The 25,135-nt window shown below is 39.8% G+C and overlaps 1 protein-coding gene across 2 annotated transcripts in view; it reads left to right on the top strand.

Moving 5' to 3' along the window:
* The window catches only part of GPC6 (glypican 6), a 709,793-nt gene that overhangs the window by 678,895 nt on the left and 5,763 nt on the right, over positions 1–25,135 (top strand). For both annotated transcript variants that reach the window (XM_086880897.1, XM_086880898.1), the window contains one exon: positions 21,038–21,174. In XM_086880897.1, coding sequence (XP_086737023.1) covers positions 21,038–21,174 — 137 coding nt within the window. The remainder of the gene's footprint in view (positions 1–21,037; positions 21,175–25,135) is intronic.

The following is a 25,135-nucleotide window of genomic DNA, read 5'->3' as shown; positions in this document are numbered from 1 at the left end:
CATATACACACACATAAAATTCCTCACAGTAATGCCTTTCCTTATAATTAAAAGGAGGTCAAATACAAAGAATAAGTCCCTCACGTGTCCAGCCAAATGGGTCCTCTATCCAATTAGCAATCCATTCACTGCCATAGGAAAGAGGGCAGTTTCCATACAAACCTCCAACTAATTCTAACTGCAAGGTAGTCAGGGGCCTGGAGCAGAGGGCATACAAGGAAATGAGAGAAGCTCTGTTCAGACTGAAGAGATGAAAACAAAGACGGAATCTTATTGCTGCCTTCAGCTACCTTATGAAAGGTTACTAAGAATATGGAGCCGCAGTCTTATGGCCAAAGCATGAGAGGCAGTAGATACAAGCAGCAGTACAGGAAAATCCAATTAGATTTTAGGAATTTTTTTTTTGTTGGTTTTTTTTTTTGGTTTTTTTGTGCAGTGAAGGTGGCTGAGTATCAGAACAGACTCCTGAGTAAGTTTGTGGTACCTCCCTCTCTGGAGATATTCAGAACCTGATGTAGGCAAGGCCCTGAGCAACCTGATCTGACTTGAAGATAGACCCATCTTTGAAGCTGTCCCTGCTTTGAACCAAATGAGGATGTGAAGAGGAGGTGGCAGGCATGAACCAGATGACCTCCAGGAGTTCCTTGTAATCTAAATTATTGTGTGGGTATGCAATTCTGCTTTCCATGCACTGTCAGATATTTAGATCTTGTAAGGAACAGAGACTGGTATTTCTGGGCCGTGTGTGGATGATGTAAATATCCTCGGTCTTGCCTGCAAACAATAAAGGTCAATTCTCGTGATGTGTGTGATGTTATATGGCCCGGAAGAAACAGGAAGGGGGCTGATGACATTTAAGGATTTGATCAAAGTCTTTGTAGAGGTTAATATATGCATAGTGTCCAAGGATTAAGCTTTGCTCCAATGCCTTTTAGAGATTTTTAAAACAAATCACTTCCCTTATTTGACTCTTGGCTGAAACTCCTCTTTTACTGAGGTTATGTCCTTTCTCTGTCTCAATTTATACTGTTTCTTTTCTTCTCAAACAATGAGGTATTGAAGTCTTCATTTTCAAAAAATAAATGTTTTTGCTTTTTGTAATTTAGCTCATCAGTACTGCTCAATGGGAACACCAGTGATAAAACTTGAATGACAGTTTTGGGGCTATGTGTATCTGTTCAATTGGACATGGCCCAGTGCCAGTAGCAATCTGTCAGTGAATTTTGAATCAGATCTTGCAGAGCTAGATGCAAAAAAAGAGTGGACACACTGATTGAGCCCAGAGCTGAATCCAAATCTTTGAGTCAGGCATTAGCATTACTTATATCTGGGGACAGATTGGTTCCTCGTTGTGAGATATGCCACAAGTTCCAGAACTTAAACCAACAGTCTGCAAGCTTGGTCTCAGAAACACATAAAAAAATCCATTCAGAGTTTTTTCAGTAATGCGTTTCTAAGGAATAAAATTTACCCATGGGAAAGTAAACTTCAGCAGTGATTTGTTGGCTTAAAATATCTGGGAGCCACTAGCTAGAAATAGCCAGTCATTGCTTAGGGCAGGTTAATATTTTAGATCTTGACTTACTTGACATATTTGGTGTTTTACACATCAGCACCAGGAAACATCCCCACATAAAACCTGGATCATATATTTATATATGTTCAAAGTAGCATCACCTTGAACCACTAGCAGAGGTTGTCTTCCAAAATGGACATCAAGCACGACAAAGCCCATTATGACAGCATTCACAGGCACATGGAAAGTCTAGGTTTAATTCCTTCCCCTGGCTGATGAGACTGCAACCTCCCATCTTCCTAGAAAGGGGCTTATCCATCACCTGTCATCCATCCTAATACAAGAACATCCTCCATGATGAACTCTGTAGCGTGAAGGAAATGTATTGAAATGTCTTGGGATAAAGTGTGGGAGTGTGAATGAGCCTGGCTGTGAAGTTCAGTGATTAGAGATCTCCCACCCCTACCAATTAGCTAGCATTTAAGGTGACTTAGCCTCCTTTCATTTCCAACTGTTCTTTGGCTGTTGGTCTCTGTGCCAACAGCTTGGTTTGCACTTGAGTTAAAAACTGAGAGCTCAAGCATTTGGACAATCCTTGGAAGCAGATTCCACATACTTTACTATCACCTCTTTTACATACATAGTATAGACAAATACAGCACAGCAAGAGAGACAAATCTAAGTTTCTTTTACTGTTTGTCACTGGAACACCAATTGTTTCAGTGCTGTAATCAAAGGATATTAAACTTGCCAAAAAAGTTTCTTATTAGTTTGGGCTTGGAAGGCAGATGAAATATCTTACTATACTGTGAATGCATCATCAGTGTTGTCTATTCTATTAGAACTAATGATAGGCAGAAAAGATACAGAAATGTAGCATAAAAATTATATTGTACATTTTTGACAAAATTGTAGCTTTATGGTACCTGTCATTTTGGAATGCCTTCAGTTTTGAGGAACACTAAGATGAGATCATTTAGATATTATTGACTCTGCCATTATGGCATCAGTCATAAGAACTTAAAGCATTTAACCCTCCATGAGGAGCTTTGAACTATAAATGGCATTCTGTAATAAGGACAGCCTGCTGTTCTATAGCAGTCACACCAGATGTGTGGTCTTCTTCATGGCTGCCTGTACTGCCACAGGAACTTCTGTGTTCTCATGGTTCTTGGAATGGCACTTTCATTGAAGACAGTGAAACTATACCCATATTAGGATATAGCAAGCATTCTTTTATTTGCCTATATGTTTAAACTCATTCTAGCTAGATTGGATCATCTTTTCTGGAGTGATGTTAATGGAGTTTGTAATCAGTGAGCAAACTAACAAACTCTTGTTCCAGGTAAACAGGAGGTGCAGAATACCTATTAATACAAGACACCACATTCCTTTTCTGGAGCCCACAATTAGGCTAATAACACTATACTCAGCTTTTTCAGCAAATGGCCTTGTTTTTCAGCAGGCCTGAGCACTGACTGTTACAGTGATTTTGCAGGAAGCCTCTGCTCATTCATCCAAAGCATGCAAATGTGGACATAGCACATTAACTCAGACACCCTCTTAAAACAAACCTGGGCATAATGTTCACAAATCAAACTGTACATAGAAAAAGAAACCTAGAGCCTAACATTAAGTTCAGTGAGGTCAATATAAAAATTCCCCTTCATTTTCTTAAGTTTTAGGTGAGTCACAATGAAGATTCAGTAGGTGTTCAGAATACGAAGTCACAGCTTTGAATTTCTTGTGGTCTAAGTGTGAACCCCAAAGCACAAGCAAAAATACTAAATACATTCAATTTACAGTGACATTTTTTTCCTACCATTAGCCTTTCCAGTTTAAAATATACCAGCAATTAAGTTTTCATCCCAGTTTTCCTTAAGTAAGCATGATTTTTTTACCATTTATGATTTCCAACTCTCTTGAACTTCATAGCTCCAGATTTCCTAATTATGTCTGTCTGTAGTCTGTACCCAGTCTGCAGACCATCTCTTCTGAGTTGCAGCAAAGAAGCACTTCCCAGATGCTGTTCATCAGTGTCAGACAAGCATGAGATACATAGGTATTGGTTATTTGAGAATTTAGAATGCACCCGATTTTTTCACTGTCAGAGTTCAGTGCATTTCTTTGCATATGGTACATACTGCCATTTGAAATCATGTTGATCATGTCAGACACCTGCACATGGCACAAGGTATGTGTCACAGCAGTGCTTCAGTGTGGTAGCAGTCATGCACCCTTCTGAAACCACAGCTGACATCCAGGTGGTGTTCTCTGGGGCATCTCCAACAGTAATGGCAACATTTGGGCAGCTGGACCACATCCACCAAGGTAGGCAAAGGAGTTTCCATATTCTGTTTGCAAATATCAACCTGGACTGTCTATAAGGCTATACTGATGCCACTAAATAGAGAACAGGCTAAGATATGATCCTGGCATTTTGAGGCTATGCCATGTAAACTGTGCCCTGTTCACACTGATGAGGACTCATTTCCACAGAAACAAATTGCCTGCACCCACAGATCACACTCCTTGGTCCTGGACCTTCTGTGAGTCACACATTGTGTTGCTGTAGTATTAGAAAATACTGATTGTGTGTGTGTGTGTGTGTGTGTGTGTGTGTGTGTGTGTGTGTGTGTGTTTGTGTCCAGTTCAAACAATGAAGTAATGTGGGAGCTGTGCAGGATCCATCCATGTGGCAGCATGTGTGTCATCACGCCCTTCAACGTGGCAGGAAGGATGTGTGCTTGTGCAAGATGAGGCAAAGCCTGCCAGGGTAGCATTAGAGGGCTGGACAGAGCATAGGGTATCATAAATATTCGGTCTCATGTGCATTGCTTGCTGGGAGCCATCCCTGGAATGACCTGTCCACCAAGCCATGGCAGGACTCTGCGATGGAGAAAGCACTTGGAGTGAGTGAGCACAGTTCCAGGGAACATGTTAACAATTTAGCACCATGAACCACCTGAGGTCCCATGATTGTGCCATTTCCTATTTTTATGAGGTAATGTAGATCTACATTCAGTGTCTACTGGTTAGTATCATTGATACTAGGGTTAAAAATGTAGGCTTGCACAAACATACTTACATTTATGATTTTCCAAATATAGCAGAAATAGAAATTAGAGTGTGCTTGAAATTTTGGTATTATTTTATCCTGAACTGTGTGCAGGTTCAACAGAAGGACTGGGGTGAGCAATTCTGCTCAGTCTAACTGAAACTTGGCATGCCAACTCCCTTAGCAGACCATATAAAGCACCACATTTAATAGCATTCCTGCCTAAAATGTGTGAGATTGGTGTATTCACTGATGTAACCTAAATCTCATGGAGAGTAGATGGATAATGTGTATGCCCCCCCAAAAACAAGAGTGATAATTAAGCACTTAACACTGGCTAAAATCTGTTCATGTGTCCAATAAAGCTAATCTAAATGAGTATTATGATGCATTGCTACTTTAATTTTCAGCAGCCTTCCTGTTGTGGGAGTGAGAGTGCTTTGGGGAAGCAAATCATCAGGATATTGATTTAATATCAGTTTTGATTTGTTTCTTGAAACACAGTGGGTTATGCTGACTCTCAGCCTGTGTGCGTTGTTGCTTGGATTCTGGATAAACAAAACAGTGTTCATTAGAAAGACATTAGTACTTTTGTTTTGACTTCTCAGGGCAGGAGGAAGGGGGAATATGCCTTACATTTGCTGTCCCTTTTAAAATTTTAAACACTGAAAATCATAGGTAATTTATATGTGATGTATTTCCATATCAGTCCAAAATACACTTGATGAATATTACTTCTGGAAAAGGAGCAATGCTTTCATATGGCTTTGCTGTTCATAAACAAGATTTCTTTTTACAAGTGAATACACAGATCATTTTGTGACTACTGTACTGCAAGCTTCCCGCAAACCTGAGTATTTGTGCCTTTCACAGTATCATTACTTTTCTGTGTGAAGCATCTCATCCACACATGTCTGCAGGATGTCAGTATGCACTGTATTTTGCTTGTTATGAGGAAATGTCTCTTGGATTTTCTAGGATTTTTTAGTCCCTGAGTATGGATTACTACTAATTTTTTGAATAGTACCATTTCTTTGCTGAGGTGAACACCTAGATATCATCTGTCTGCTGAGAGAAAGCAGCTTAGCTTGTTGTCCCTAAGGACTACATCCAGAGCTATCTGCTCCCAGTATTGTATTGGGAAAATTCTGTTTGCGATGAAAATAACATTGGTCTGAGCTGTAATGCAAGCTACCACTCATCATTTTCAATCCAGACCAGCTCTTGATGTTTGGAGTCTCATTAATGCAAGGAGGAATGATTTCAGCATGCTATGAATTTAGTCTGCACAAAATAATTTTGTTCTTCATTGTTTAAGATTACATGTATCCATTGTACATTCATCAAAAGGAATGTTTAGTTCTATTCCTAGAGTTATCAGGCATGTCTTTCTGTGATTGAATTTATTTACAGTTTTCCTGTTGGACTCACTTGGGCTGGCCCTGCGCATTGTTTGCCCCATCCCTATTATTGTAACATCTTGTTTCTCTTTTTGGTAAGAATACTCTGTGGATTTTTCATAAATCTGTGCTACCCTTGTGGGAGGTTGTTCAATCTGTTTTTTTCTGGGTTTTTTTTATTTTTAATGTTTTCTACTTACTGAATTCCTTTTGAATTTCAGAGAAAAATAAAGATTCTAGCACTGATACCTGGTAGGCTGTTATCTGATTCATAAGGAAAAATTTAATCATCTGCAAACTGTCCCAAGAATCTGAATCCAACCTAGGCAGCATCGCTAAATATAGCTCGTCAAGTCTTTAAAAAATATTGACGTATAGAGCTTTCATTTGGCTTTGTTTTGCAATGAAGATGTTTCTCAGAAAGTCATTCCATAGTAGCAACTGTGACCAACATAGTATTTTGGAAAAGCACTTAACAGAAATATCGCCAAGATTATGCTGCTCTGAAATTCTTGTTCAACTACTTTCTCACGATTACAGCATGGGCATCCAATGGATTGATACGAAAAGAGACACTTAGAAAATTATTTTGTGCACTAAGGTTTGTGTTGCTCCTGGAAGAGTTTAAAAGTAGGAGATTCAGTGCCTGTAGCTTCCAGCCATATTCAAGGGCACCTTGATTTAACAGTAAGCAGTGCCCCGGTGTATAGTCTTAGGGTTATTTCTGTTCTTTGGGGAGAAAATCAGGCTGCAAATGCACACATCCTTCATGGCAGAATATCTGTCTAGAGAGAGGAAAGCAGATATATGTACAAGGGTAAAAATCCCAAATATAGCCTCTAATAGGTGTGATAATTATTTTCAGGAAAAAGTGATAAGATGCAGTTTAAATCCATGGGGCACATTGTTCCAATGAATGTGCAGTGTATTTATTAGGGTACTCGAAGGATTTATAGCTGTTCCAAAGAAGTACATCTGCTCTATGACTACAGGCAACTTTAGTTTCTAGGGAAAGTTTCTTGAAACTTTTTTTAATATGCTTTAACCTCTTGCATGCTGACTTGACATACCTAAGAGTGAGTTGCCTCACACAGGCTTCACAGGAAAAGGCTGAACAATAGAATCCATCTGCCCTGGATACTCAGACTGGGCTAACATCTCTGGCTTGGCACCAGCTCCAGACTGTCAAGACTCAAGTGTGCACCTCCCAAAACTTTTGTAATTCCTGGTTTCTGGGAAAGGAAATCAGGGTATAAAGACTGGATGGAATTAGTTTTTCCTGTGGTATCTGATTTAGATGGCTTTGGTGTGCAGTAGCTGTTAAGTGTAGGGCAGTATATATCTGTGTACACATATGGAATGATCTGTTCATCCCAAAAAATGGGTATGCTCAGCAAAACAGCCCAACAAAAGCCCATGTCTACATTTCACAGCCCTACTTTCTTTGATCCAACAAATCTCCTGCACTTTAGCTATGCTCACACTGGCACACTTATATTGTGGGGTGCCGAGGAAGAGTCTCTCAAGCCACCTCCCATCTCTGCATGGCTGCAAGGGTCACTCATGTTTCCTCTCAGGTGTTCACAGACCAAAGCTGGAGCTATCACAACACAGGGAGCTGAGTACCATACCACAACCTCCTGGTTACCCCAAACACACAGGACAGAGTCAACTGAGACAGCAGAATAAGGAGATACTGTGCTGCACAAAGGAAGAAGAAAATGAGATAGAGATAAAATTGAAAAAGGAAAAAAATATCCCAGTAAGAAGTAATGAATTTTTCATTATGTTCCAATGCAAGAAGTATTACTGCTGTGACAAAAAAATTTGAGCCTCATCCCCTCATAGCTGCTGAATAACCTGTCTTCCTCATATGTGCCCATTTGTGGCTCAAGATGTGAACCAGAGAGAATAAAACTACTTGCTTGATATTTAGGGCAGGGTAGTCAACAACAATTTGCTCTGCTGGCAAATGACCCATAGGTCAGGCCATTGCTCAGAAATATCACAGGAGGATGTTGCCATTCAGAGTGCTGACTCAGGGAGAGCAGGAATGCCAAATGAATGAGCAATCATCATGGTATTTTGTTTAGCATGAAAAACTCAATTAGAATTCTGTACTTCTCCTGCTTCTTGTTCTTCCTTGTGGCAATCTTTTTACACAACAGCAAGATGTTAACAGTGCAGAATAAAAGGCATACTAATAAGTGTAATTTTCCTTTTTTTGTTGTTTTTCCCTGAACACCGCATTTGCTTCATGTTCTTTATTTTGTTGTACATAGCAATTAAATAAAGAAAAACTGGTGCTGGGCTGTTTGTTTCTACAGGGATTTTAAATTTTTCAAGCCACTCCTCTCTGAGCATTTGTACATTTGAGAGCAATTGTACATTTTCTCCCTTTCCTCCATAAACACCAGGTCCCCTCTAGGAACTGCTGTTATTGTATGCAAAGATGTAAGAGCAGTGAATAGCAGTGGAACAGTCTGTCTGAAACCCATTTTCATCTGGTTTTTTTCTTCTTTATCCCAAGTGTTATCTTTTTCATTATAAAATATTTCTGTTCCTCTGTTATTTTTTTTCCTTTTATTTTTTTCAAATTCCCTGTTATTTGCTTTGATGGACAGATGATATATGATAGCCTGGGACACTTTTCACAGAATATGACTTTGGCCTGCATAAATTACCATCAGGGAATTTTCAAGAAAGTACTGAAACAAATTTGCAGTGACTCAAAAATGTGTTATAAATTATAACATAATCCCCACTGCTAAATGATTTGATACTTAAAACAATTAAGTGAATTTTTACTTTAGGTGAATCCTCATAATTTTTCCTTATAGTTTAACTTCTCAAACTGCTCTGAGCCCCTTGGAGGAAAGTATTTTAGAAGGGAAATTTTCCCTCTCCTTGCCAAAAATCAGATTTCTTTTCTGTCAAGCTTGTGTCTCTACTCTCACAGGTAGTTCAGAAATGGCAGGGTTTGGTCTTTCCTCACATTCTTGTATCAACTCCTACAGGGGGTAACTATGATCATTCTACATTGTGCCACTGCCTTCCTGATCCTTTTCTACTCCAAGTCACCAAATCCCAGCTTTTCAAATGACATTCTTGAAATACTCCAGTTAAGAGGATAAGAAATGAAAGAGTTTGTGAAGCTCAGGATCCTTATGGGATCTTGAAAATATTCTTCAGGCAGTGGCCTATATTTTATGCATTCAGTATCAATGGTAGCTTTGACTCAGTGAGAGTAATCTCTTCTGTCTGCTGAAGAGCTCCTGACTGGAAAATAACTAAAATAGACAGAAAATGTGAATGTTTCTATTATTATCTTTAGCTCTTTATTACACTACCCTTTGTGAGGCTGTATATTCTTTTTTTTTTTTTTTTTTTCATTTTGAGGTTTTTTTCTACACTGTGAAGAACTCTGGAGTTATAGACAAAATTGCAAATTTTCTAGATTTTTCACTCTCAATCCTCTGAAACTGCTTTTCTCAAAATCTGCAGTCTGCACTCTTATGGTAAAACAAATCCAATTTTCCAGTTTTTATGACTATTACTAAATCCCCTGAAACACAGATCTCAAAAGCTCCTAGATTTTGGAGGCAAATAAACTGCAGCACTCACGACTTTTATAATGTCATTATTTTTATGTAGACTCCTGACCATGGGAACACAACCTGCAATCACCAAATGCCTGGTGTGGCTGAAAAGCATTAGCAGACAAAGGTGGGGAAAAAAAGCCAAACAAATAACCAGAGCACAGCTGCCTCCATCATGAGGGGGCTGGCACAGGAACTGGGCTGCTTTTAAGCTCCTGTGTGCGAGGAGCAAGCATCGATCTCCTGTCCAGCTACTTGCTTCCATCGAGAGGGGTAACCAGCAGGAGCCTGCCTGACAGCTACAGGCAGCTCTGCAGCTCGGTTGTGCCTCTCTGTTCTCAGAGACAGCTGTGAAGAACAGGCAGGATTGCCTGGGCTTCGAGGGAAGAATGAGACAAGAATATTTTACCGGTCTTTGTGAGGTGACTCACTAGCTATCCATTGCAAATTGATTGCTTCGAGTCCTGTAGCTTTCCTTTCACCACCCACCCTGCTCTCACAGCCCACAGCTGAAGATGCAGAACAGATGCATTCCCATTTTCCACTTGTATTTGGAAATATCCCAGTGTCAGCATCCTTGTCCCGGCAGAACCACGCAGCCTGTCCTCCCCCTACAGCCTCTGCGATGCCGGGGCCTCTTACACCAGCACTAAAGGGAAGGGGAAGGGGCAAGCACAGAAAGAAGGTCAGTACCTGTGGAGGAAAAAAAAATAAAAGACAAAATCAAGTTTACATAAACAACTTCTTCTTGACTCAGGCCTCTTCCCTTGGCAGCAGGCAGAAAGTGGTGTGTCCCCCTCAGCAGTGTGGTGACACAGAGCTCCCAGATGCCAGCAGCCTGCTTGTGGTGGCAGGGAGATGGATGGCAAGCTACAAAGCCTGCCCAAGAGCCACAACAAATACTCGAGCACTAACACCAAGCCTAGTTGCATGCTTTCTTTGCCTGCTTGATTTAAATATAGCTTGAATTGTACTGTATTATCACTACTGTTAGGTAGATGTGTTTGGAGAAGTGGGGAGACTTTTTACCTGATGCAGCATTCAAGAAGGGAAAACAGAGTTTTCATTGTAAGGAAGGTACTAGAAATGTAGGGGAATGCTTTATTTACCCAGTGACTCTCCAATTTCAAGTAATTTGCATGGTATATGATTATTTTTCATCTATATGGGGTATTCCTTTCTTCTCTTCATTTTTCTATCTGGAATAAAAACTCTTTGGGAAAGCTCATTCAAATTCACCCAGTATGCTTCAAGTGCTGGAAACTGTGCTCATTCTTATCCATCAGTGTTTGCTCTTTAAATTGTCCAGATTAGATTTCACAAATGGTTTTGCAGTATATTGAATTTATGGCAGAGGTGAGCTGTGCACCTTGAATTAATATTGCTCACCAAGTCACAGGGCTCAGACTGAGGACTCCAGATACACATAACTACTTCAAAGAGAACCAAAGAAAGGGTTTATTTCCTGATTCAGGATTAGATTGAGCACCAATTTTGAAAGAACATCTAAATTCCTGACTTTCCACTCGGCCATGGCAAAAAACAGAGAATCGATTAGTCTCATTAGATTTGTTGCTGCTTTAGGATAAAATCTTATGAGAACACCCCATTACTTTGCCAAACTTCAATCTGGACTTACATTCCATCCCTCTTTTAGAGTGATTCTTGAACACCAGCAGTAGCTGGACCCACACCCAACCTCTACACCTCCTGTCTGCATCTGCCTGTGTCCCTGGCAGCCCTGAGGAAGCTGTGTGCAGCTGTTCTGTGAGGATCCAGTAATTGGGGTACTTAACCCTATCCTGAAAGAACAAGAGTGCAACTCCACCTCAGCTCCCCTGCCCAGTAGGAAGGCAACAAAAGCCATTAGTATATTGACATAGCAGATTGACACTACAAGGCTCTCTCTGACTCCGATTGTTTTCCTGATAAGCACTTTCCCTGCTGAGCCTACTCGCCCTGCCAGAAATATCTTTTTACATAACTTTGTGTCTCTGAAAATGTTACCTTTTTCATTCACAATATTTTGTGATTTTCACTTAGATGTTTTAACAATTTATATTTGCATGTGATTTAATTTCTTGAAAACTTCCTCATCTCTGAAACCACTCTGAAAATGAAATTGTGTCATCTTCCTTGGGGAGTCTGGAAAGAAAATTTGGCAAAACTACACATCACTACAATGAGTACATGCAATGTCACAAAGCCTCTGTGCTGACTTTTAATATTTTCCTGACTGTATATATTCACCACTTGAAACAATGCAGATTTTTATGTATTTGGATGAAAATAATCCAGAAAGAAAATATCCAGGTCATTGAAACCAAGCTCCAGCTCCAGAAGAGATTGACTGGCAGCCATTAGGTTAGGGGAAGGAAATCTAGCAGGCATTAATTTTGGATGGAATAAATGGTGGTGTTAGAACAAGCAGGAGTTTGCATGGTACGGCTGCAAGTTTGGGGTGTTCCCATAGAATATTAATAATGGGAGCATTATTAATCTAGATTATGATGTGGAGAAGAGTGCTCTACCATTCCAATGCCTTGCTCTCTGCAGCTGCTCTCCCTCAGGCTGAGTGTGTTGGACCTGAGAATCCCTTGGGATAAGAAGAGCTGAAAAGTTTGGCTTTGAATCATTGAGAGTCCACTGAGAACATCTTCAGTTTGGAAAGCAGAGGAGCTGTGTCAAGAACTAACTACTAGAAGAAGTGAAGTATAAGGCTACTTCAAGTGTGAAGTACAATTGTCATTGCTCTGTTATGAAAGGACATATCCCAGCCTCTTGCTGCCCTTTGAAATTGTATACTTCTCACAGCTCTTAGGAAGCTTCAGCTATTTTTCTGCTGTAACACATGCAAAACCCTTGAGTTTTAAGAGAAGAAACAGCCCCTTCACCACGGGTACCAGATGAACATTTCCAGGACAAATGAAAGGCTATATAAGCTTGAAATAATCTATTAGTAATTGTTTACATTAGCTATTAACATTTTTGCTTGGAGAGATGAAGGACTGTTCAGAAAGAAGCAATGCTTAACAGCTTAGCCTTGACACAGAAAAGCCTCTGGCATTTTATCTTTAAGATTCCAGCATATTTCTGTTGCTACTTTTATACTTATCTGCAATAAAAAGCTGATTCCTCTGAGTGCTTTGGATTTGTTTGAATCAGATTTGTAGACCAGCTTTTTAGCACTGCTCCTAGGTATTGCAGGAAAGGGGAAAGCTGCTTCAGGTCCTACAGATTTCCATTTCAGGGCACGCATGTTTCCAGTACCATCTACCTTCCAAAAGCAATGTTTTCATGTACTGAGGGTCCAAGTGTAGAGTATAAATGGACACATTTATGGAAAGGAGGACACATTTATGGAAAGGACATTTAGGCCAGATTGCTTCACCACTGGACAGACTTCTGCCCTTCGTCTCTCGCCAGCCAAAATGAATGTTGAATGTGGGAGGAGTTTTGTGTCAGGCTCTACCTGCCTGTAAGCAAAAATGTCAGTGTTTTTATTAAAAAAGGAAGGTCCACTTGATGATGTGAGGCAACGCTGTGCTCTCTGCAGGGCTGTGGAGACTGCTGAAGGCAGGATCTCCAGGTGAGGGTTAAAACACAGAAAGGGAGCAATGCCAAAGGCACATGCCTGATTTATTTGCACTCTTTTAGAGCACAAGGCTGTCAGCTCTGAGCAGTGACTGTCCAGCCCCTACAGGAGCAATGGCAGCTGCCCCTGGAGCCAGCAAACGCCTGACGTGACACCAGCATTTCCAGGCCACAGACGGCAAGGAGCCTTCTGCGAGGTCATGTCAGCCCTCATGCAGACCTGCAAATTATTTTCCTGAAAAACATGCAGTAGGCAACCTGGATTGTTTAAAAATGACTGCTTCGGGTCAAAGCTCAATGAAACACAATTCAGCTAGGTCAACCAAGACGGCACCCTGGGTGGTCACATATAAATCACAAATTACAGGAGACTTGCCCAGATCGCTGCAGGTGTCTCAAATGGCACTAGAAACTTAAGTGAGTCAGTGTTGGGTTTCTGGGGTTGTGATGTGAATGTAGATACATAAGTGTAGGAGTATTGGTGTGGAAGCTGAATGCACCCTAACTCTCTGAACTTATGTATTCAGTAAGGTTAATAGCTATTCTTTACTGTTATTAAAGGCCTTAACTTTTTTCTTGTCAAAAAGGTGATAGCTCTCAGATACATTGACAGCAAAAATCCTTCCATTTTACTTTGAAATACTGTGATGAGAAAAGTCTTCCTTTGTAAAGTCACCTCGTTCATTTGTTTTATTTCACAAATTACTCAGGTGCTCATTTGTGTTTTATAACTGGGATTCTGCCTTAGTTCTTGATTAGAAGAGTTGTCATCTGCTTTTCTGCAGATTCAGAAACATGAATCATGAGCAGGCAGGCATTGGTAAAGCTCCAGACCACTTAAAGTCACAAAGTCAGGGGAAAACAAAAAAAAACAAAAAAAAAAAAGAGTGGAAAACCAAAAAGCATTTCTTGAGCAAGAAGACCTGGGTGAAATTCTCAGAACTTCTCTGCCCTGAGAAAGTATCAATAACCATAAAATTTCACAGCCCCCTTTTTAGAACCGCAGCCTTAATGTTTTGTAGGGAAAATAAAGCTTTGGTTAACCTTGGCACTGGCAGACCTCATTAAAATAACAGCCTGTCACTTTCGAGTTTAAAATAACAGGGTTGTCAGTTTTATATTCAGCGGAACAATCTACAGCCTTATTCTCTGGGAAGCACAGCGGGTGTGCTGAGAGGGGCTGGCAGCAGCTAAAGACTGAGCAACACTGCCATCTCGAGGGTCCCCCAAATCCAGGGTGCTCCTTGGCAGCTGGGGCAACGCGATGCTCAAGTCCTGCTGAGTCCATGTGGCACCCGCCTCACTTTTCAAAAAGCTGAAAACAATCCGCCCTCAAGTTCATGGTGGTTTGGCTACTGCTTGGCAGTATTTAATTATGTTTTGTGAGAAAGTATGGAAATGTATAACGTATGAAAAAAAAAAAATTCCATATCGAGCAAATAAAGTTCTGCCTCGCTTGTTTTATAATCGAAGCAGGTCACCCTCACTGAGGTACCTAGTGTGCATTGAAATCTTGGGCACCTAATGAGCCCTTCTAAACAAGAATGTGTGCCTAAGCTCCCCTACATCTAATCAGTGGAAAAATGAAGGTGCCTTTAAAAAACTTCTGAGAGAGATCCTCTTTAGCTAGATGAGGTAGAGGGAGCCCAGTTCAGTCGCTTATACAAAAATGCCTAGTGCCTCCGAGACATCTATATGAAGATGAGAGAAGTAACAAAGCACACACAGGAGACACATCTTTCTTGGGGGACAGCCCCTAAAACTTAGTTAACTGCTTTTCATTAAGCACATTTTACAAGGAAAACTGTGTGACAATTAAAATACCCAGCTGTCCTGTACTGTGACATATGATTCTTGCCCTGACTGTGACACACATGTAGCAGACATATAAACATAACAACTTAGTTAGAAGCAGTATAAAATCTGTGCTTGCTAACCTACTCCTTTTAAACAAATTGTTGGCTGTTAGTCTCAGAATGCTTTCAGATTAAATCCCTAATGGACATAAATCGATGTATGAAAGTCTGGCGCAGTTTTCTGCTGGTATGGCAGAATACAAATCAGGTGGTGAACTGTTTGTTCTTCTTACCTGGCCATGCCCATGGTGAAGGGCATGCCTCTCACAATTCCACATGCCAGGTCAGGTGCTCGAGGACCATATCCACAAATCCATTATCCAGCTGCCTATTATTATACAAGGTCTACATTATTTTTAATAAAGACTGCAAGGGTGCTGAGTTTGTGGCTGGGTGTCTTAGACACTTGTAGGGCAAAGCAAGCAGCAGGCAAACAAAAAACTTGTCTGGTTTTTCACTGGAAAATAATGTAGCGTGAAGTGGCATTAGTTAAATGTTGTTGTGGATGAAAGGGCAAAGGTTTCTCTGACTAAAACTGCACATGAGGCGTTGCGCAGCCCACGCCTGTGAGGACAGGCAGCAGTTGTGGTGGGTTGGCATGGGAGAAAAGAGCAGGTGATGTGTCTTAGGTGGAAAATCCAAGGGTCCTTTAATCTTAACACCGAGCCCTCCTGAATACAGCCCCACACTAAGGCTGCGAAGGAAGGACAATCCAATTTAGCTTTGAACTTACTAGAAACATTCTAACCAAGTATGAGTGGCAGCCAATAACCAATATTAACATAGTAACTCCAATGCAAATGGACTTTAACTCTCCCTAACTGAAACAATATCCCTGAACTTAGGGTGCTGCTTTCAGGTTGATCCTGGCTGTGGCTGGCCCACCAGCCAGACCAAGCCATAGGGCCTCCACATGACAGGCATGAACTTGGTTCACAGTGGCTGTTTTCACATCTGTTCTCTGAGACAAAATGTCAGACTCTTTCCACTGGCTGGCTCTAGCTGTCCTGTCAGTGTGACACACTGGCAGGATACACTTTACACATGCAGCCTGAAGTCCCTGAAATTGCAGCTCCCCATCACAAGCAGCCACTTGAAACATCTGCCAAGTATCTCTGCTGCCCCATACAACCCACAGCAAAACATCCGGGGTGGCACCCCCGTACCCCAGAGAAGCAACTTATGGTGAACAACCAGAAACATTTGTACGTTTTTCCAGGTCATAAAGGCTTAATTCTCAATGGGCTTTGCATCAAGACATCTCTGAGCAGCCACAAGGAGAAGGTGTTGACAGAAAGGCAAGCTGAATATTCTGCTTTCACTTCAAAAGGAAAATCTTTCCAAATAGCAGAATGAACAAGAAAAAAATGCAATTCAAAAACATCAGAAAGAAGAAACAGAGACTATGGGAAACATTTCTTCTTAACATAAAGGCTCCATATTATTTTATTTTATTTATTGCATTGAACCTACATGAGGTTTGTGTGTATTTCACCATCTTTGAACACAATTTTAGCATCTTCTGATAGCCCTTTATCTTTGAAAGTAGGAATCATATGGCTAGGGATGATAAATCTGGAAGAAATATGAGCTGGTCTTGACGGGGGAGGATTTGGCAGATCAGGACAAAAAGAAAAAAAAAAAAAGAATTTATTTTTTTTTAATTATTTTAGGGACTCCACATTTAAAATTTGTTTTTTCTCCCCAATTGCTTCTGCGTGTATTTTATCACACTGCCAAGCAAGCATTCTTCCATCAGAAATTAAGCCAAAGTGATTCTATTGGAAATTGTCTGCCTGCTTCAGAAGCAAGGGTCTTTCTGCAATCTTCCATGCCTTGTGAAACTGGTATTCAGCACACCTTTATTTTTACATGGTATATTCAAAACTTACCTTGAATTGTCATTTTATCCAAATGTCCCAAAATAAAGCAAGGAATGCTAGGATCTGATTCCTAGTAAAGTGACAGGCTTGATTTTAGCTCTCTTCATGATTTTGGCATGCAAGGTGGGTAAAGACAGAAACATGGGTGTAGTAGTTTTATTTTATTTTATTTTATTTTATTTTATTTTATTTTATTTTATTTTATTTTATTTTATTTTATTTTATTTTATTTTATTTTATTTTATTTTATTTTATTTTATTTTATTTTATTCTATTCTATTCTATTTTAGTGTCAGCTTTATTTAGCTTATAACTAAGCTCATGCTGGTGGGCCTGGAACTGAGCTCATGGGTGCCCTTCCAAGTTCTGCTGAGGAATTGCATGACATACATACTGACTTGGTTGCATAAGAAGTCAGTGGCAGAAATACAAAATAAACTGTATTTTTCAATGTGAGGGTATAACATTCCCATAACTCTGGATATGAGTTTCTCTTTGAAAATTATGAAAATATTTAACTTTTCTCTCTTACACAGTAATGCCTTTCTTCTTCTAGCAGTTATAGATCAAGAAAAGGCTATTTTAATATACATTTTTTTATGTCCCCAATAGATTAAAAAATTAACTCTTTGAGTGGTTCTTGCTGTATCTTTTTTTGTTTTTAATGAGAAAATATTGTGATTCAGAACAAGTTTCATACCTTCAAAGTAGCTGAAAAAAGGGTATTTCAATATAATATCAGGGCTATGTCAGGAAGATAACTAGGGAAAATCAGGCTAGCTACAGCCAAAGGTATCCAGGCATCTTAATCCCCATAAATCTCTGCTAGAGCAAGTGGAAAGAAAATATGTAAAATATCAAAACTGCATATGTCTCATATTTAAATGTTTCCACAGAAGCCTAACCAAGCTTGAAAGTTAATCTTAAATTCAAAGAATAGGAAATACCGAGGAATCATTTACAAGGCCACAGGTCACTAGGGAATACAGTAGTCTGACTTCATAAATCACAAGCAAGCAGTGTTAACTGAGTCCTTAGTGGGTTTTGTCTCATTTTCAAGGGTCTCTACATCTGTTACATAGTTTTTAAATGCTGGTGGTGATCAAAACAATGTACAGAGGAGTATGTGTAACCATGGGGACTAATAAGAGAATTTCTGTGGTCATGCTTGACAAGATCCTAGAACTGAAGCCTCTGAAATCCACAGGCAAAAGTTTAACGTGTCATGGTAGGCATTACATCTCCTAATTCTATTCTGCACTTAAAGTTACATTAAAAGTACTCCAAAGTCATTGCCTGCCCAAACATTCATCTCACAGAGGTGGCCATTGGGCTGCTCCCTGAAAGATGAGGTGGCTCCCTCAGTGCTCAAAACTCCTTTAGCAAAGCCACCGGACACCACACTGCACTTCCAGAAAGTTTCAGGATGAGGTTTGCAGAACCAGTTAGACAGATGTGCAAACTCCAGTGCTAAAAACTGGGGATTAATGCAGGTCAGACAGCAGGAAGGGACAAGACTTCAGAGACTAAGTCCACACAGGCTGTGTAAATCTCCATGGTGAAAAAATGCAATAGGGAGGCGTGAGGTAGGAGATAGCTGTGAAGGGAAATATCTGAAGTCATAAAAAAAAAAATTTAAATGCACCTGAATCAAAGGCATCTTGAGAGGCTGTAAATGGTAACCTTTCCCTAAGCTGTAGTCATTTTCACTATTGCTGCCTTTTGTGAATCATGCAAATGTCTACTGCCCTCCAGGCTCTAAAATAGGAATAACACCTCAGGAGGATGCCTCTGAGATTTAATTAGTTGTCATTTACCAATGATCCTGAATAAAGTAAGACCATCTTATTTTATCATGTGTACTTCCTCAACACGAATTTTTAAAAAAATCTGTTAGGAAATTTAATGATTTTTTTTATCTAATATACAGTACACAAACACAGTTTAATATCTTCAGAAAAGACTGGGGAATGGGAGTCCATATTTTGATTTTCAGGGAGTATCTGGAGAGCATGTGCAGCGTGAGAGTGACAATCTCTCCATTCTTTTGCTGGCTTCTATGAAAATGAAAGGCTTCTACTCCAAATTACAGCTCTTAGAAGGGTAGGGGGAAAATTACTTTCCAATATGTGTTGAATCACTTGTTGAAAACAGAAGTCTGCAAGTCCTAAAACACCAGCTCTAATTTGAATATGGGCAAAATCTGAATGTAAGTCTAAACATCTGAGTTTTGATAGCTTTACATAACTTCCAGCAAGCAATGAAGTTATTGGTCTGAAAGCCAATTACTCACCACCAATATTAATCAGATTATTTGTGTAAATAGTTATCCAGTCACAAGCTATAATAAGAAAATCTATCCCTTTGACTTTCATGTTCACCAAACTTACATTAATGGATCCTCCACCCACTCTTCTTTCTTCCTTACACTTTCTATAGACTTTCTCTATTCTCACAGTGTCCTAGCAGGAATTTGCACACCATGAACAATGTTGCTTGTGCTGGTTAGCTGTCCCAGTAGATACCTTGGGGTTTTTACCCTCAGCATGGGCAGAAAGGGAAGAAGAGGGATTGCTGTCTCCCCAGAAGCCCTGGTCCCATGGACCAAGGACATCAGAAAGGGTAGGCATCCTTGGTCTCCACTTCTGCCAAAGCCTTGCTCACAGCCTGTAAACTGGAATTGATTTTTTGGCTTGACAGGGCTCCCCTATAGAGACTTTAAAGGCTTGCAAATGCCACTGATATCTCATGTGAAAACAAAGTAACTGGGGCTTGGCAAGGGGTGTGGAGGAGATTTATAAGGTGTCTATCTTGGCAAGAAATACTGTCAACATCCCATGCAGAAAAATACTGTCCTACTTATTTCTTATTTCTTCTTCTTACATTTTTTTTATTGTCCTCTTCTCATTTCTTTTATTTCTTTCTTATTTCTTATTTCTTGTGGATGAAAATTCAAACAGTGCCTCTGAAATAACATCCTCAGCTGTTTCTATCTTCTGGCTTGTAAAGTGACATTCCACAGAGTTTAAGCATGGCAAAGCAGCATAGACCATTTGCAAGGAGAGCTATCATGTCCTGAGAAAAAAAGATAAAAGAGATAAATAGCCGAGTACAATATTGTACTTCAACAACCTAAAAGACAATCTCAAAACTGAACGGAGGAATGGAGAGCATTTATTTCCTGGTTTTTTTAAAGAACAAAGCTTAGCGATTTCCTTTAAAAGCTATTCAACAAGCTCCCCTAAATCCTATTACAACTTAATGTGAAATGCATCTGTTTCCATAAGAACAACAGTGGCAGCATTCATCCTTTGTAGTCTGTCCTCTGTTGTTTTTTCTATCTGTTCTTGTAGATTTCTCCACTCTGGTATACCATACACAAAACAAGAACTGATAAAATTTTAGTCAGAGCATTTATTTATTAAGTTGATGCTGGAAATTCAGTTTGCTCCTGCTTGCAGCCTGAATCATGCCAAATTAAATTATTGTTCAAGGAATTTATAAGGTAAAGAAACTGTTTCGATACTGTCACAACATTTCTTGCATGCAGATTTTGTATTCACCTACAGATATTTATCTACACATAATAGGAAAGATGAATATGTTCTCTGCATGACTTCTCACTGTAACTGAGATCCAAATGTACAGCAATGTATTCAGCCCATGTATCTTAAATCAGTTCAACATCAGCTCAGCACTGCATCATTTTTTTAGAACCTGCACATGTAGCTGTCTATATAATATTTTTCTAAGACATGACCAAGCTGGTGGGTTTATCTGATATACACTGTTTTACTGAATTCACATTCAGTAGACTGTGAAGCATATTAATTCTTAAAAAGGTGTATATTTATAAAACCTTAGGTAAATGGAGACTAGGAAGCTCAAGATGCAACATGCTTTTATTAATGTCTTGCCTGTGGAAAAAGGTGACTTTGATTGTTTGTATGCTCTGAACTCAAATTCTGGGTGTCTTGTTTTTAAACACGGGAAATTAAGTTTTAGCACCTTTAGCTTTTTTAACCTTCACCATCATCACCATTACAAACTTAAACAATGTATTGTTTAACACTATAATTAGCGTGGCTGATGTTTTTTAATCTGTTTGCCCTCTCATTGTCTCTCAATCAGGTAACAGACATTAAAGAAAAGCTAAAGCTCTCTAAAAAGTTCTGGTCCACATTGCCCTACACAATCTGCAAGGACGAGCGAGTGACAGCCGGTCCGTCAGTCGAGGAGGACTGCTGGAATGGCCACACCAAGGCGAGGTGAGGTGGACCCCTCTCCACCCCACCCGCTCCAAATCCCCATCTGACCTGAAGCAATCATCAAACTGGGGGTATTTCATGAAACTGTTTGTCAGGGTGAAACAGAAATGGGGAGAACAAGCCGTTGTCCATGTGCAGCTTGTTGCCAGGATTACTTATTGTCAAAGTGCCATTAAAGCCAGAGTGTGAGTCAGGGTAAATGTGCACAGAGTGTCAGCATGTGAAGGCAGAAAATGTGCATTGGTTTGGCTCCAGAAAGATAATTTATACGGAGATTTCAAAGAGCTCTTTAGGTCCATTTAGCATCCCTGTGTTGGGACTGACATCTTGTGATGCAATTACACTCTCGGGATATCATAGTGGGATGAAACAGAGATTGGAATTTCAACTCGACTTGCTACTGGCTGGCAAAGCTTAGGGCTATTTCCTTTGGGGGGCAGGGGAATGAAAAATAACCTCCCAAGAATAAATGTAGCACTCCTACTTATCTTGTGTAGAAGATTTGACCTTATGCTACTTCATCAGAGATAATTGTGGTTGTCTGCCCTTGTTTGTGATGAATTTTCTGTGAGTTTTAATTTTGAAGTTTACTTGGCCCTGGCTGCAGCAGAGCAGGAGCCAGCAGATGAGCAGGTGTCTCCAAAAGTCCCAGTGTGGATTCATCAGCTGACAGAGGAGAGGATCTGATTATCCCTGCTGAGAGGGGGAGGAATTGGCTCAGGGACCATGCCAGGGGCACAGTTTCAGGTGCACAGCAGTATCCTGTGCTTTTGGGAAGACATGAGGAGTGGAGAGGTTTGAGTGTCTAGTGACAGCTGAATCTCAAGGGAAGTGACACTTTCTGGCACTCAGGGACTGGAATCTTTATTTTCCTTTTACCTGAAGATACATGTGAAGACAGAATATAAAAATGAGCCAGAAAGAAAAAACAACCAATCAATCAAACAAACAAATAGAAAAAATGAGACAAGCATGTAAAATATAAAAACAATGAAAATACAGCAACATAGGGAAAAAAAATTAGAAACATACTGAGTGTCATTTTACATGGATATATGGATGGGCAGATGCATAAATAGATTGCACCCACCCCACCATCTCATCATCTGATCATTTTGATAAGGAGCACAGTTTACAAGGGGATGTTTCACACTGAATGCACATAATTTTTTCCTAGCCTTACTACATAACCTTCAAGGGAATTCATTTTACAGACAAGAGGAGGGGGCTGTTTGGCATACTGCAAGCCCCTTGAATCCGTTTTTGGATGCATGTGAACAAACCTGTCCAAAAGCATGAGCCACTGCTTAGTTGCAGTCCCAGATCCATAGAAAGCCCCTGGGGATTCAGAGAATACTAGGAGGAGCATCTGGCTATTACAGGTTTCATCATAAAGAAACAGTGTGAAGGGAGAAATAAAAATGTGTGCTTTCTCTTTCTCTATTTTATCCTTTCTTGTTATTGAGCTTTGAAAGACATGAGCTCAGGCTGCTCATGTCTAAACTGCACTCCCAGCAGTTTAGCAGAGTTTCAAGGTATCCCAGCTAAATGCCATGAGCCACATCAGGATGCATGCACCAGATATATGAGATATATGCTACACTTTCTACAAAAGAGCAGTCAAATCCCTTAATATCTATCTATCTATACCTCCTGGTTTCCATGGCCAGCACTAGTGTGTGTACCACATCTGGGAAATACTTGGCAGCTCTCTTCTGCACTGAAGGGTTTGGCACAACTTCCACATTTGTTGGCAGATAAGGAAGTACATTTTATGCATATAGTTTTTTACCCTTCTTTTGCAGAATTTATCTTATGAGAAGCCTGGGTTTTTTCCTGATGCCTTCTGAGATTAATGTTCTGGAGAGAGAAGAGCAGTCCTCTGTTAATAATCTCCTTGGTAATTGAACACAGACGTTTCACTGGATGTAGAGTGACAGCTTCAAAATATCACCTGAAGATATGATTTCAGCAGGTCCAGGCACTGCTCCTCTGCCCAGTTTCTGTTTAATATCCATTCACAAAGGAAATGTATAGTCATAGTCTTAGCAACAGAATTCAATAAATGCTTCAGGTGGAGGCAATAATAATAAATCAGAGAAACACCACAGAATGTCATGGCTGTACATGAAATAGTATGAAAAACAATATTGACAATAACTAGTTCTAAATGCAAAATCACCTCTTGGCTAGTGGACAAAGACTTTTACTGCAGCATAAAAAAATTAAAGGTTTCCTTGATCAGACTCATTAGTGTCTAATATCAAATACTAGCTCACAAGAATGAGCATAACAAAATCTGGCCAGTATTCATATATATATATATATTTGTATACGTGTTCACTGTGTCAGCTGTCATAAGCACCACTGTGCTATATGAAGAGTTGCATGTTGAATTCCAGAGAATATGACAAAAGCCTGCGATACAAAAAAAAGGAAATGCATACACCTAGGCTTAATACTGTAAGGAAAAAGACAACATGGTGTTTGCTACCATGGGGAAAGGAAATTATTGCTGGGGTTTTTATTGCTGGGGTTTTTATCACATCCTGTTTTGGAACAAAGAATTAGAAACTTTGAATTGCCAGATAGACATTATGCCTTATGTTTCACTTTACACATCACCTTTTGATGCTGCTTCTACAGTGGAAAAGAATTACAAACCTGAGATCACAGAGAATGAGAGCTTGGCTTTCTCCTGAGAGAGGCATTACACCAAGGTCATTTGTGGTTATTACACTCCCTAAATATCACTTTGCTGCCATGATTAATTTACAGTGACACCAGGTCGCCAACTGAAGGTCACCAATTCACAAGTAATCACGGGGTAAAGGAGTCATCCATTTGGTGTTCTGGAAGGGTGCACTTGGCTCGTTGCTGATCCTGTACAAAAAACAGTTTTAATCAGGTCACATCACATAGAAACCAAGTGCTGTGGAAATGGGAAAATATTTGTTAGATGGGTGAATCTCTTTTTTTGAAAAATCCATATCAAAGATAATAATAATAATAGCTACTTCAGACAAAGTGCCTTTTAGAGAGATGCCCAGCAGGATTTCTCCATTTGTATTCACAGAAGAACATGAACATAATTTTATGTTTAAAGAATTAACATCTTCTGCCAGATGTGCAGAGACAGATTTTTGAAAGCTATTTAGGATCTAAAAAACAACATTAAGATCAAAGTTTGAAAATTTATCTACCTCCCTACATGCAATTAAATTCTTAACAAGAGCTGATGGCATCTTCACCAGTAGGTATTCTTCAGAAATTAGGGAATTTTCCCAAGAATGATTAAAAATCAGGTTTTAGGACTTAAACCAAGTCCAAGGTATTAGTCCTTGAATATATAACTTTTATTGAAGTAAGAATAGCAACCAAATCTGGAACCCTCTGATGTTCAGGATAATAACCTTGAATTACTCCAGCCAACTGAGCCAGCTCATTCCAACCAAAGCATCTGAGAGATTGTGCTCATGCGTTGTCATCCTGGTGCTCATGCTCACCAGGACTGTAGCCTTTAATATGTCTTAGCTCTGAAAAGCTATGAAAAACAGATGAGACCTGCATTCCTTTCCACAAGGAACCTATCACTCCTCCAAACAGAAGAAGAAATAGAATGATATATGAGACAGAAAAATATAACAAACAGAATAATATAGAGAAAGGTAAGGAATAAAAGAAAAAATTAACACTATCATTTTCAATATCTAGCTAAAAACTACAAGGTATGTCACCAAAGGAAACACAGGGTAGATTCTCAGCTGTCCTGACATTTCTTCTCCTGCCACACATACGGGAATATCTACTTCTGTGGCAGAGAGCTTTTAATTACTGGTAAAATTCAGGTGGGAAGAAAGACTCACCAGATCAGTGCTTGCCCTCAGAAAGCTTCTCGCTGCTGTCCAGCAAAGCTTGCAGTGACAATGAGTTGAGTGTCCTTTAGCTGGAGGTAGGCACA

Source organism: Cyanistes caeruleus, chromosome 3, assembly GCF_971803275.1.
Source record: "Cyanistes caeruleus chromosome 3, bCyaCae1.hap1.1, whole genome shotgun sequence".
Lineage (NCBI taxonomy): Eukaryota > Metazoa > Chordata > Aves > Passeriformes > Paridae > Cyanistes > Cyanistes caeruleus.
The sequence above is the reverse complement of the archived record's forward strand: the minus strand, read 5'-3'. Positions and strand labels throughout refer to the sequence as shown.